Source organism: Astyanax mexicanus, chromosome 10 (assembly GCF_023375975.1).
Source record: "Astyanax mexicanus isolate ESR-SI-001 chromosome 10, AstMex3_surface, whole genome shotgun sequence".
Lineage (NCBI taxonomy): Eukaryota > Metazoa > Chordata > Actinopteri > Characiformes > Acestrorhamphidae > Astyanax > Astyanax mexicanus.
In genome coordinates, this window is record NC_064417.1 from 46,921,101 (window position 1) to 46,936,438 (window position 15,338).

Sequence of the window (15,338 nt, forward strand, 5' to 3'; positions counted from 1 at the left end):
TGCAGCAGGACCCCCCTTGACCTCTATGCTAGCAGAAAACCAGAATAAAGTGAAAGAAGCTTCGCAAGCTTCAGGAAAACCTCATTCTAACATTTGATCACGAAACTAAAACCAAAAAAAAGTGAGAAAGTGGCAGCTGGCCATGCAACTGAAAGTAACACTCACAAAAACACATGAAAAATATACACTGTATGGTGTGATAAACTCATTTACAAGCACTGTGATTACCTATCCGTGGGAGTTCACAGAGAAAGAAGGAAAAAAAAAAAAAGTTACCTACCACAAGACTTTTAAAAGCAATGGTTGCTTTCAGGATGTCGCTGTAATCTGGATGGGCTTCCTGTAGGCGAGAAACACAATCGTTTAGAAGAACTGCACCTAAAATTCTAAAAAAAAAAAAAAAAAAAAAAAAAAACGACTGGCTAAAGGTCTGCTCTTACTTCCACGTGTCTCTCCAGCTCCTGCAGCAGCGTGGGATACTTCTCCAGCCTCATGAAGGGCTTGCTCAGGCTGGTGGTCAGAGTCAGAATTCCTGGAGCGCTGGCCCCCTGGCTTTCCATGAACTTATCCAACTCCTCACTGTCCATCAAAAAGAGGCAAACAAAGCTGTTTCAGATTGTGTTTTGAGATGCTGTTTATCTGCTTTTCCAGAACATGCACAATTCCACAGCACTCACAATTCATTCACAATGGTATAAAATTTTAACTTAAACCAAGACGATATAGATCGAAATGAGGAAGGAAAGAAACTAGTATGCCATGACTTTTGTCTTGTTTCATGGATGCTAAAGACCACTGCATTGTGTGCACACTAATATCCAATGACTTTTGGAAAGTCAGTCAAAAAATAGCTAAAATCATTAACTACACACCCCATTTCTCTGTACAGAACAGCTTCAAATCTGGGATGTTGGTGGGTTTCTTTATTTTTACAACAGCATTCGAATTGGATTAAGTTAAAGTCAGGACTGTCACTTGGTCATTCCAAACAATAACTTTATTCTTCTGTAACCATTATTTGGTCAAACGACTTGTGTGCTTAGGGTCATTGTCTTGCTGCATGGCCCGTTTTCTCTTGAGATTCAGTTTATGGACAGATGTCCTGACATTTTTTTTTTTAGAATTCTCTGATTTAATGCAAAATTCATTATTCCTAAATGATGGCAAGCTGTCCTGGCCAAGATACAGCAAAACAGCAAAACAACAAACCATGATACTACCACCACCATGTTTAACAGATGGTGTAAGTTTTTTTTTGGCTGGGACTTTCCTTTCTCCGAGCATAACATTTTTATTTAAACCAAAAAGTTCTATTTTGGTCTCATCCGTACACAAAACATTCTACACGACACGCAATTAAAGCATAATTTAAAGTGAAGCAGTCAAAATCAGTTTAGTGAGAGTTCCTAAGAAAAGAATCTATTTCTAGCATCGAATTCTGACACACACGCCCTGTTTACATGACCTTTAAATTCAGCGAACCAAATCAGTAGCTGCTGAACAATCATAATTGTTTTGGTGAAAGGTGAAAGACGCTGCTTGCAGATAAAGTTAACCAAAGTACGATGATTCATCTCAACACATGCTTTCACTACACGCTGTGGAAAGCGCTGCAAAAGGTTGCAGGGTGAGGTGCAATCAGAGAACACAAATGTAGAGAGTGTGTCTTCTGCCTCCATCAGCAAGAACCGCATCTATAGATATCCTGTTGGGTTAGGGCTGGCTTCCTGTGTATACACGATGCTCTGCTTTGACAACCTGCTGTGGAGTGTTACTCTTTTTTAAGTGGAAGGGGAAAGTCAAAGGAACACGGCTGTAAGACCCACTCGTGAAAGGCCTACAGGAAGTGTGTCACTGTCACCATGCTGCCAACACGTGTTCTGAAGAGCACAGGGTAAATTCACCATCAGGTTTTACACGGGGCGGCACTGAAAGCAAATCAGGTGGCGGTGGTGGTTGTGGGAGGTGAGAACTGAAGCATGAGCTTAGCACACTAAGTTCACCAGTGAACTCTGGAAGACGAATGAAAGAAGAGTGGTGGCACCACCTGGTGGAAGACCTATGCCTTTTTACCAAAGGCAAAGCAGACAACAATCAAATCACTGTAGCTAACCCAGGCTTTCAGTTAACAGCTGTGCTGAACTCATCAAGAGTTAATTACTTGAATTTCTTGCCTCTTAATGTGTTTGAGAGCATCAGTTAAAAAGATAAAAGTAGTGAAGAGGTAGAGTTACAGGTATACAGTGAATAGCTCTATTTGAGTAATGTTCTAATCCAGATTATGGCAAGAACTACTCAACTAAGAAAAGAAAAAAATGAATCAAGAAAGTATCCTCAAGTACAAAGACAATCAAAAAAGTTATGATGAAACTGGCTCTAATCAGGACTGCCCCAGGAAAAGAAGAGCAAAAGTTTCCTCTGTTGCACAGGTTAAGTTCATCAGAGTTACCAGCCTCAAAAAACGCAATTTATTTTTGATATGGTAAACCAGATTTTAACAATGTACTCCAATATATCCAGGACTGACATAAAATAAATGATACTGGCCAGATATAATATGTCTATAGTAGATACTTAATGGGAAATGAGAACAGTGTGAATTTGCCTTTTGCTACAAACAGCAAAAAGCTGTACACTGATGGTCCATTTGGCATATTTTAGGGTACTGTTGCAATATTAAAACAATATTAAAACATGTTGGTGCTATTACGTCGAATACGATACAATATGTCACACCCCTAGAAAGTATTAATATTCACAGTGGACAGTGCATGCAATAGGTGGTAGTCATGAATCTGGCTAAAATATTGTCAGAGCAAACAGAAAAGCAACTTCTACGACTTCTTAGCTACATTATCCTCACAGCTCCAGTCCCAAACTAAAGAACAACACTGACTCTGTATCAGAAAGAAGTAAGTTGTGTCTCTGATTTGTGTCTGAAACACCCCTTTCTCTAATACCAGACCGAGGGCTCTAACCTGTGGTCAGTGAGCACACCCACTGCAGACGGATGGCTGGAGCAGTAGGACAGGTACAGCGTTCTGATCTGGCACATCAGGTTCAAGTAACAGCCGCCCAGACGCTGCTGACCCTCCGGCATCCTGAGAGACAGAAAGAGAAACAGGGGCTTTAGTGATGCTGCAGGGATAGAACAGGGAAACACAGGGAAATACTGTACAGAAAGTCCTGTCACAATAATTACATTATCCACTTATTGTACAATAAATGTATAAAATAACATGTATATCACTCATTAGCGTGAAGGACCAGAATGTCAGCTTCGTTTAAAAACAGGGGTTTTATTGAGGATAATATTTTTTAGATATATGTAATACATTTAATGTTGTATTTTAATTTTAAAGTCTGAATATTATTAAGAATTAAACATTCTTTGTTCCATACAACTATGCAATTGTACGTACTATGTATTATGCTATTATTTATCATTATTTCAAACACTGTCCTGTGCTTCCCTAAGGATATTCAGATCTTTACACATCCTACATGACCATGCGCTCTTTTCTTAATCAGGTTAAACTGCACCTGAACAGCCATTTAGATTAAATATGAGGAGTATATTTTAAAATTGGGTCATTCTCACTACATATAAACTGCTCCAGAGTTCGTTTGGAACTCTTGCTTGTCTTCTTATGGTTGTTTTGATCAGCTCACAAGTGTGATCACTGTTTTCACACCTGCCCAAACAAATAGCATCAAGGATGCTAACGAACCAGAGTCTGTTTTAACCAGACCAACCAGTGCTGGTGTGAAAACGCCCTAAGAGTATTATCATATTATTGATTATTCTCAGTAATATGCTTCTTTGATGTTGCAATGTTAATTACATCATTCTGAACAGATTTCGCTCATTCATTTAAACAACCCAAATGTGTATTTAAAAAGCTCAGTTTTAACACTCAACTTGCTAAAAAAAAATGTGGGGTTTAAAGCGGCCTCTGGCTCATAATGACAATTTATGGGTCAGGTCGGGCTTGGGCAGAGCGTGCACAGGCTCGGGCCGGGTTAGGCTGGATTTCATGCCTGATCTAAGCTCTATTTTGATGGGACTTCACATTCCTCTCTGCCCAGCTTCTTCTTCTTCTTCTTCTTCTTCTTCTTCTTCTTCTTCTTCAGAGGTTTCTTTATTTTTAACTAATTGTATCCCACAGTCTGATTATTATTATATACTCACTTGGCGCATTCCTCCAAAGCCACACAGAGACCCTGCTGGAAAGTGAGTATTTCCTCCAAGTTTCCACAAAGGCTACTGCTGTCTGCACTGGAGAGCCTGCACAGTAAGAACACCCAGTGTTTAATATGATCCCAATACAAAAAAAACTTTAAAAACACATATTAAAGAGTTTTTGATTATTTTTTCATGATAATTAAAAGCTCTTCTGCTTACTTGTCGCTCGCCTGTAGAGGGCGCAGGTAGCAGGTGAGCACAGTCTGAAGCTCCTTCACAAACTCACGCTCATGCTCCAGGATGTCCTGCACCACCTGAGACACAAACCATAACAGCGTCATAAGCAGAGGGTCTCCTCAGCCCCCCGCAAACCCCTAAACCTGACCTCAGGTGTCTTCTCTGAGCACACAGTCAACTCACCACACTGTAGTAGTTTTTGGTCAGCTGAGGAACGTCAAACCCTTTCACAGCTTTTGGAGAAATCGGTTTATCTGAGGAGCAGAAATTATACAAATAATCAGCAGATTTTTCAGAAACATAAAAAATAAGCATGATATTTAATATATATAGGAGGAAAAAATATTTAATTATTAATAAAAAAATATTCATTTGTTTAATTATTCATACATTTGAATTTTGACAATACTTTATGTAATTAATATATTCTTGAACAAACAATACATTTTAAATAACTTAATTTTCAGATTAATACATTTCCAGACACATTCATTTAAATTTCACCTCAGGCCTAAATTTGAGATCACAGACTTTAATTTATGGATCTGAAAATGTACTTTTGAAATGTGTTTTTTCAAAAAGTGCAAAACACAAAAAAGCATTTTGTGTTAAACTTCTAATTTATAAATTATTCCATTAAATATTTCAGGCAAATTTAATGTAAATATACACAATGTAAACATGTATGTTACAGACAGTGTTGTATGCATGCCTATAATTTCCCAAATTTAATAGGACTTGTTTATTATAACTAAAGTAAAGTATTTCACTTTGCATGTCTTTTGAGAAGAACTAAAAATGACATGCAGCCTCTGCACACATAACTCCACTTAACAACACCATAGCAACCACCACGGATACTATAGAAACAGCTTAGCAACCACCAAGTAACCACTTAGAAACAACATAGCAACCAACACAGATAACAACCATCTAGAAACCGCTTAGCAACACCTTGGCAACAACCACTGACACCATAGCAACACCAGGAACTGCAATTTAGTTATAACTGCTATATTTTTACTTTGCATGTATTTTGTGCAGAACTAACAATGACCCAGAAATGCAGCCTCTGCACTCATAACTCAGACTTGTCATTTGTCATTTTATGTAATGTACTGAAATATGTTTGGCGGGTTTGCTGTTGGACTGCTGATGATGAACTGCCCACTCACCACATGGCTTGACCTCCCGGACGTAGTTACTGGGGAACCAGCCGGTCTTGCCGTTGAGGTTCCCCTCCCACCAGCCGCCCTCCTCCTGGCGGGTGACGTGGATGAGCTCGCCCTTGTTGAAGGACAGCTCATCCTCGTTGTTCTGCTTGAAGTTAAACCTTGCCTTTACCATCAGCTGGCTTCCCCCTCCATTCTCAGACATCTCCTGCAGACACAAGCACACAGATCAAGACCATACATTTATTAGTAATCAGTGAGATAACAGGAGCACGGTACTGCAACGTCCAGTCTGTTAAACTGTCTCGTCTTTTGTATTTATTGTAATGTTATAGTTTGATGTTGCAGCATTGTTACACCGTGCACTTGTCTATTGTTCATTGTCCTATTATGCACCACGGTTCTGAAGGAATGTAATTTCGTTACACTTTGTGCCTGTACTCAGATGTAATGAAAATTAAAGGCCTCTTCACTCTTGTCTTGACTTGACTTAAGATAACACATAAAACGTGTAGTGCATAGATAAATGGGACGATATTGTTTGAGTGTATTAAGAACATCATGAGTACAAAAATGGCATTATAAATTTGGTTTATGTTTCACCCTTGGACCAAAATAATGGCACTGAGGCAATGTCTGAATATGTAAATATCATAATTGGTCAGATAGCTGGATTTGGACCACTTTCACTTAATGTGTAAAGGTAGATCTTGAGTAGAGCTGCAGAGATTAGTCGATATTATGGACAATGTTGATTATTTAAATTTGTAGACTACAAATACTGTACTGCGTTACACAAAGTGCTGGGGACAGAAGAAACTTGGTCTGTATCTCTAAAAGTGCCCAAACATAAAAGATTACATATTTATTCATTAAATATCAGTACTCTCCATGTTTAAACAACATGTGGACATTTAAATGCCTTTAAATCTCACGTATAGCTGTTTTTCTGTTGTTTTTAGAGATGGAGGACATGGCAGAAATAATCGTTGACTAATCGACTAATTGAAAAAATGATCATCAGATTAGTCGACTACCAAAATAATCATTAGTTGCAGCCCTAATTTTGAGTGCTGTTTCCTGCACCTTCAAAAGACTGGAAACTGGAGAAAACTGGTACAGGAAGAGTCCTGTCTGGCTGACCCACATGGCAACAGCTTTAGCCTTTAATTCAGGTTAACAATGGCTCAAGTCTCAGTAAAGAAATAATTAGAGGTCTGACAGGTGAAGTACAGTAAGAAAATCATTGCTTAGATGATAAAATAAAAAAGCAGCATATATATATACATACATACATACAGCTATGAACTAATGCCATATCTTGCTGTCAGTCCACATTAAATAGCAGTGAACTATGTACTAGTCTTGAAAACAATACCTTCCCCACCCAGACCGGTCTGTCCAATAAACAGAGAGAATATTTGCACATGGTTTGCTTTGATGTGTTTTTAGTGCACTCTTTAAATGATCCGGTAAATATGCTTAGATAATGTCCAGATTACATCATATTAGTTATGCAAAATGCAAAAATCCAGAAAATATCTAGATAGAGATATCTTACCACTCCTTTTGATTGTCGCCGAAAGGACTTATTGGACTTTAAGGTGGATGATGTGGAGAGTGATAGGTTAGGAGCTGAGGAGCTGGATGGTGGACATGACCGATCACTGATGCGATCTACAGAGAACGGAAGAGACAGAAGAGAGGGACAGTAGTTACATAATCAGATCATTTTATTGCATTTATCAACAATTACCTTCATTAACAATCAACAGTGGAATTTTCCAACAAGGACTCCACCTCTACCTCCATTAGGTGACTTATTAACATAGCTGAAAATTAGGGGTGTCACAATTTCGATATTTTATCGAAATCGATCGTGTCATGGTCTCGAGCCTCGAAGTAAAAAAGATGATAGACGATCCCTCCCTCTAAGCTACACAAGCACGCGCGCGCGCTAAGCACATGGTGCAGCACGCTACGCAAATGGCGCAGCAAACTGTAGCAGACACCGCGGACATTGTGACTGCTCAAAGAGCAGCCCTTTCTCCAGAGAATATCTTTCTCTCAGATAAAGTTAATAAACAAAAAACTTGTCATTCTCAGGGACCGAAAAAGTCTTAAAGTCTTATTTTTCATGTTTAACTGTTATAGTAGGATAGAGTTTAGTTTGTTAAGGCTCTAATTGTTCTATCACTTTGTACATGACTGTTCCTGATTTTTTTATTATTTATTTTATGTTGCACATTGCTGTTTTAAAAGTGCACAATGCTGCTACCAAAAAAGCCACTAGATGGCATTACATATATATCTTAATGAAATTATTTAAATTTGACCATTAGTGCCTAATGTGGTGTATAACAGATCACTTGTATCACTTTGCATCACTTATATCAAGCCCACCTTTTGAAATAAGATATTGTAAATTTGATGAATCAAACCAATGACTGACCATAGACTAATCTAAAACTGGCATAGGCCTCTCTGCTGTAAAAAAAAAAAAAAACGGAAATAAATTCAAATTGAGGATTTAGAGAATCGTGACACCCCTACTGAAAATGTACTTTTTTAGTTGTTGTTACGCAGCAAAGCAAAGCAAAGCAAAACAAATCATCTTAAATCAAAGACAGATACCCTCTGTCAGTGTGAGTCTGTGTGCAGCTGATGGTACTTTGTTCCAATTTCACATTCGCTGAAAACATTTCCGCATGATTCGCTCAAAGCCCTCGGGACGTGTCGCACAGATGCTCCGGTCATCTCAGATCACCTAAACTCGCTCCAAACACCCCTACAGTCATTTACCTCAACACGCACTATACTGCACTCGCACACTGCCTGTCAAACAAGCATAACTTATTCATACAAATTAGTATGCTGCACTTATCGGGTTTTAAATTAAGCAGTTTTGATCTTGTTGAGTCATTTAAATGTGCAAAAAAACAATGGATGAACACCGAAATCATGTATATCCTTTCCAAATTTAATGTGTTTAGCCCATTAAATCTTAACAAGTTTCCTAATGCAGAGATTACTGTTCATTACTTGTGTATTACTCTAGCATATTTTAGTTCTAGTTTAGGGCCTATCAAACTTAAGTTAACTACGACAGTTATGTACTTTTAGGAATGAAATGTTGGCTTACAAACAGAATCTAAGACTTTGAACAGGCTGTGGGACAAAAGCGCTCTGAAAAAAATCAATGTAAATCAATAAGATAAGATCGACTATTCACACCAATAAACTATGAATGGGCAATATGTCATACTAGGGCTGCAGCTATCAATTATTTTAGTAATCGAGTACTCTACTGAAAAATCGATTCGATTAATCGAGTAATCGGATAAAACTAAGCTTAAAGAGTAATTAAAAATACATTTAATTAATACATTTCACTTAATAATGAATGACCAATTGATTTCCTTTTTCACAGCATACATTTCCAAACTGCAGACAAAAATAAAAATAGAAATAAAGGGAATAATAATAATTTAATAATTAGTACTTTAATAAATTAAGTTAAATTATTTTCAACAAGGATTTCTTATAAGTAAATTAATAATAAGGGAATAAGGGAATTAATCAATAAAAAAGGCATAAACATTTGCATGATGTCGTGCACCTTAGCTTCTGAGCAGCAGAGATGTTGCAAGTTTGTCTCACAAAGCCAGTGACATGTATTTGTTTATAAACTCCTTAGCGATGTGTTCCCTTACATAAAGCCTGTATTAAGTCCAGAATTGTCTGTTTTTATAAACTAACCAAACTTTCCTAACAATCAGAGCTCCACAGCTCTCAGTATGTTATTAAGGTACATTAATGTTAATCTTTATATAAGGTTATATTAACCTTCTCTCTGTACGTAACGCTAAGCGCGTTGTCACATTAAAAGTGTGAATTACCGCGCTTTGAGTTTTTTTATTAAAAAAACGATTACTCGAGGCACAGAAAATTACTCGTTTCACCCCTATATCATACATAAGTCATATTATACAAGACATAAAACTATTGTTTTATTGCACCTGCTGTGTTTGTTTGGTTTCTCAGGGAATGATGCTACACAGAGTACATACAGTCAAAATCTTATGGCCACCTTCTTGTTTCTACACTTATTACCAATTTCTTTAGATCTGCAGATCATATAGAAGCACTTTGTAATTCTATAATTATTGACTGTAGTTCTTAAGTTCCTCTGGATACAATGGTCATAATATTCCGACTGGACTGTGTGCGTGTCTATATGCACAATACCAGTCAAAAGTCTGGAGGTACCTCTTCTCATTGAATGTGTTCTCTTTATATTTATGATAAATATTACATTTACAATATAAAATGTAAGACTATATTAAAACTATACAGGAACAGATGCAATATAAAAGTGTTAAATAAACCAGAATATGTTTTATACTTTAGATTCTTCCAAGTATCACATGTATCTTTGAGGACAGATCTGCACACTCTTGGTATTTTTAATCTCAGTGTCTTCATGAGGGAGAGTCACCTGGACTAGTTTTCTCAGCATCTTGAAGGAAGGAGTTCCTGGAGGTGCTGAACAATAGTTGTTGCTTTTCCTTCATGCTGTGAAGCTCCAGCTCATCCCAATTAAATCACCTCAAATCACCATCTCAGTTCATCAGGTTTAGATCAGGGGATTAATGTGGAGGATACACACTTTTTTACTGTTTACTACGTAATTCCATTTGTGTCCCTTAATTGTTTTCAATGTCTTTAATAATAATTTACAGTGTAGAAAATAAATAAAAAAAGAAACATACACTTTATTGCAGGTTTTTTATCATATTATAAATCTCAATTTTATACCTAAAGCCCATTTAGTGCATCTGACACTAATCACAGACTCAGAGACCACATTTAACACCAGCGTACGATTACTTACAGCTGCCTCAGTGCTATATATCAAACACCACAAGCTCCCCTCTCATTTCTGGAGTTTCCAGAAAAGCCACACAGTGTACCCTGAGCATGATGAGGGCTCTCCAGGAGGATAAAACGTCCCCTCAGAGAAATAATGAAGCTGTGCGCTGTCTGTACTCTCTCCTGTCTGAGAGTGTTGTGGTGCAGAAGCAGCAGCAGCAGCAGGTCATCTGCTCTGTGCTCTGAACAGAACTCGGCTCTGCAGGGGTCGCCGAGGCTCCAGACCCATTCTCTACCTCCCACAGCGCCGCTCTCAGCCTGATCCAGATACACAGCTATCTCCCAGGCCTCATGTCAAGTCACCTTCTCAACCTACACACACCTACCAAACCTAAATCAGTCACCTCCAAAAATCAGTAACTGCAGAACGTGATCATTTTGCAATATATATATATATATATATATATATATATATATATATATATATATATATACACACATACATATATATATATATACACATATACACATATATATGTGTATAACAAAATATCATTTGTTGTACTCAAACCGTGGAGTGTATAATTTATATTATATATCAAGTTGGATCATTTACTTTTTAATATCACACACTATATATATATATATATATATATATATAGTGTGTGATATTAAAAAGTAAATGATCCAACTTGATATATGATATAAATTATACACTCCACGGTTTGAGTACAACAAATGATATTGAGGTAGGTATTAGCTATCACAAAAATGATGGCCTGCCAAAATATGAAATTGAGGGTTGCCACGTATTTATTAGAATTAGCCAATCCTGAAAACTGATCAGACAATATTAAAGATAAAATCATATACTGCCAATGGGCAAAGAATAAATTAATATACACTCATTTAAAAATGAGTATGTGGTTCATACAGTGAGGGTTCCCAAAATGTCTCAATCACATTGAAACACATCTTTGGCGTGCCTAATCTCCAGGTTTATTGCAAATAGACCATTTATGGGAGGAGCTCTATTACCTTCAGCAATCGTTAGCGGATGCTGAGGATCATAGTGCACAGAGAAACCAACTTTCTGCAGAGTCACTACATTCATCACTACACACCTCCAAATAGAGCTGGGCGATATTGCCCAAAAAAAAATATTTTATTTTTTTTTTTAATCCGATTTTTGATTTAAATCGATTTTTTTTTTAAGATGATAAAGAAATGGTTAAAAACTAGTTCTTATTTAATTTATTTTCACTTAAAAATTTTCCCTTTTTGGTTAAAGTGCAACCAGAAACAAGCAAAAAAAAACTATTGTAAACAGAGAGAACATCTAGTAAGTAGAAAGCTTTCTCCAACATAGTTTAGGTACTGACACAATGCACCCTCAAACTTAAACAATAAATAAACACACCCTTAAAAACAAACAGAAATAAATAAAATGGTGAACTTTTTGATAAAACTTACAAAATAGAAAACAAGTACAATTTAATATGCTATTAAGCAAATTAGGTAGGAGGGAGGAGAAACTCAGAGAAAAACAATTTTCATAAAAACACATCGTCCTTAACTGTAAATTCGAATTAATCAATAAAATCGATTAATCGCCCAGCTCTACCTCCAAACTTTATGTAGCTTCAAATTCATTCAACAACAGTATATGAAGCTTTATGAAACAGGCGTCCATGGCCGAGCAGCTCCATCCAGGGAGTGGATACTTTCGGCAATATAGTGTATTAAGCATTCCTCCATTCCAAAAACAAACTACAAAATTACAAATTTAAAAGGGTCCAGTTAGTGACTTAATGTGTGCAGGGCAAAAAAACATGATGAGAACACACTGTGTCCTGTCCTGTCCTGTGCAGTGGGAGGTAGAGAGGGGGAGGACACCATAAAGTGTTTTTCTGCCCATCACAGCACAGTGAGCTCCTCCCCCATCATATCCACATGCTCTTCAATAAACAACTGTCTGCTGGCTGCAGCACAAATGAGCAGCTGCAACACTCTCTGTAACACACACACACACACACACACACACACACACACACACAATGCACTGTGTACACATAGCAGTTCTGGAGAGAAACTCTCCAGGATAAGAAGAAAGGGACAACCTTATGTTATGTTACCTAACCATTGCCAGCACTTGTGGGCATGATGTTGAATGATTGTAGCAGTAGATGGGAGAGCCATCTCATCAATTCAGGGAAAGGGAATCCAACTGTGTTGACTAGGAGTCCCAGCCACAGAGCACTGTGGCATCAATGGGGATCCGATACATCAGTTAACAGTGCCTGTTCTGACCAGCATTACATTAGGAGTGATGAGGGCAGAAAGCATGGCCACCCAGAAAAAGCATGGCTGGGAAATATAAAGAAGGATAAATTAAGAATATATTGCCATTTTTGAAAGAATAGATATGCAAACATATGCACACACTACTATTTCACTGTTTGGTACAGTAATAGAGCTTTATATTAGACCCATTAATAATTATGAAGGCAAAATGTGTTTAAATCTATGTTACAAAGCTTAGGATGGAAGCATCAAAACTAAATCATTTGGCCAAAACTGTTAAAGTTAGCTTAACATCTGCCTTCTTTTTTCAAGGCAAGAACAACAGGTCACCCAAATCAACCCTTCCAAATACTGCCAGAAAGCAGCATAATGTCAAAAAAAAGCTTAAAAAAGAAACTGACACAGACCCAACAATCTATCAACATGACCAAACACTCAAACAAATTAGTGACAGCACAGTTTAAGAAAGAAAGAATGGAGAGTCGAAGTCAAAGGCCGAGTCTAAATCCAGTTGGAATGCAGTGGGGGGACTTGGTGAAGGCTGAACATGTAAGAAAGGCCTCAAACATCAGACTGCTGAAGGAGGACGGGGCCAAAATTCCACCCCACTATTGTAAGAGACTGATACAACACACTCTTACATAGAGTTATTTCTGGTGAATGCCATTCAAGCCAAGAACACGATGAACCAAGAACATGATTTTTCCACCTCCATAAAACTGAACTTAAGTTAAACTGCAAAGCTTAACTTAAACAGGGGTCCGGATTAAACAACTTACCTAAAGAAGCATTAGACCTAAGAGAAGATCCAACCTAAACAAAAGTCAAACCCAAATAAGGGCAAGACCCAAACAATTGTGAGCCCTAGGTCATGTCTAAGGCCAAAGATTTTGTCAAAGTCAACAAATTGCCTAAATCAGTTCTTAATCTTAGTGCAGCAAACGGTAAATTTTGTGTAGTACGATATAGTCAAAGACAAGTAATTTAATGTGAGAGATGCCACCTTCAGCTCCTAGCATATTAAATTTATTGGCATTTTCTAAGTGGCCAGTCCTAAAGGAGGGCCAGTCCTAAAGGAGGGCCAGACCTAAAGGAGGGCCAGACGTAAAGGAGGGCCAGACGTAAAGGAGGGCCAGACGTAAACGAGGGCCAGACGTAAACGAGGGCCAGACGTAAACGAGGGCCAGAATTAACCGAGAGCCAGACGTAAATGAGGGTCAGAGCTAAACGAGGGCCAGAGCTAAACAAGGATATAGCTAAACTAGGGCCCGAGCTAAACGAGGGCCCGAGCTAAGCGAGGGCCAGAGCTAAACGAGGGCCCGAGCTAAACGAGGGCCCGAGCTAAACGAGGGCCCGAGCTAAACAAGGGTCAGGTGTAAACGAGGGCCAGACGTAAACGAGGGCCAGACGTAAACGAGGGCTGGAGCTAAACGAGGGATAGAGTTAAACGAGGGCCAGAGCAAAACGAGGGTAAGGTGTAAACGAGGGCCAGACGTAAACGAGGGCCAGACGTAAACGAGGGCCGGAGCTAAACGAGGGATAGAGTTAAACAAGGGCCAGAGCAAAACGAGGGCCAGACGTAAACGAGGGCCAGACGTAAAAGAGCGCCAGACATAAACAAGGGCCAGCCCTAAACGAGGGCCAGAGCTAAATGAGGGCTATATCTACAAAAGGACCATACCTAAACAAAGGCTATATCTACACAAGGGCCAGAGCTAAATAAGCCTCAGACCTAAACGAGGGACAGACCTAAACAAAATTGTAAAGGAATCAAATGTTTGATGCAAGGAGCTGTAATCTGGCAGTTACCTCACAATACGAAACTGCAGAACAAATGGACTAAATCAGCACACAATGAAACCCATAACTCATAACGCTAGACATTTTTAAAGAGATCTCACAGAATTTAGGTGTCCAGACTGATCTGATACACAAAGAAGAGACTGAATACTGTTTTTGGACAGTAACAGGGAAAATCCCTCATAATGTAGGGGTGAGGGCCTTGGCCGGTGGGCCTCGGCCAGAACACAGTGTTTGGTCTGTCTCCCACGGCCCACACCCAGCAGCAGCAGGACACACCCGAACCACTCTACAACCTTTAACAATTTCTAAAAATGTAAAAGACAACAAACCGTTAGTGTCAGGGGAATAACAATTTGCTTCCAAATTATAGATTTATTCAGATTAATTTAGATGTATTCAGATTTATCCACTGCTCTTTAAGTGTTTTTATCCAAGACAAAAATTTAAAAAAAAAATGTACCTTTCTTCCTTTTTGGAGAAAACTTGTGACATCTGAGACTGTGCAACTGTTCTACAGTTTGAATGCAATTCTTCTGTGTGAAAGCAAACTAGTGATAAGCATCCCCTCCATCAAAGGAGCCCACAATCATTTTTGCCACACAAATGTTGAGGTCAAATGCCTCAAAAAGAAAGCATAATGCCCAAAATGGACATAAATACAGTGACTTAATAAGGATGTTCTCAAGAATCAAAAGATTTTCAACAGGTGTATGGTGTTCACAAAACAAATCTAAAGAAACAGAATAATACCAGAAAAAATAATA

General features: G+C 38.2%; 1 protein-coding gene across 3 annotated transcripts in view; it reads right to left on the bottom strand.

Annotated features, from left to right (window-relative positions):
* Positions 1-15,338, bottom strand: part of arhgef6 (Rac/Cdc42 guanine nucleotide exchange factor (GEF) 6) — a 233,886-nt gene that overhangs the window by 204,569 nt on the left and 13,979 nt on the right. For all 3 annotated transcript variants that reach the window (XR_007440954.1, XM_022684250.2, XM_022684251.2), the window contains exons 4-11: positions 7,157-7,272; positions 5,599-5,803; positions 4,607-4,677; positions 4,406-4,500; positions 4,193-4,288; positions 2,979-3,101; positions 441-579; positions 281-340 (exon numbers count right to left, since the gene is read on the bottom strand). Coding sequence is in view for 2 of the 3 variants with exons in the window: in XM_022684250.2 (XP_022539971.2) it covers positions 281-340; positions 441-579; positions 2,979-3,101; positions 4,193-4,288; positions 4,406-4,500; positions 4,607-4,677; positions 5,599-5,803; positions 7,157-7,272 (905 nt within the window). In the remaining variant the exon portion in view is untranslated. The remainder of the gene's footprint in view (positions 1-280; positions 341-440; positions 580-2,978; positions 3,102-4,192; positions 4,289-4,405; positions 4,501-4,606; positions 4,678-5,598; positions 5,804-7,156; positions 7,273-15,338) is intronic.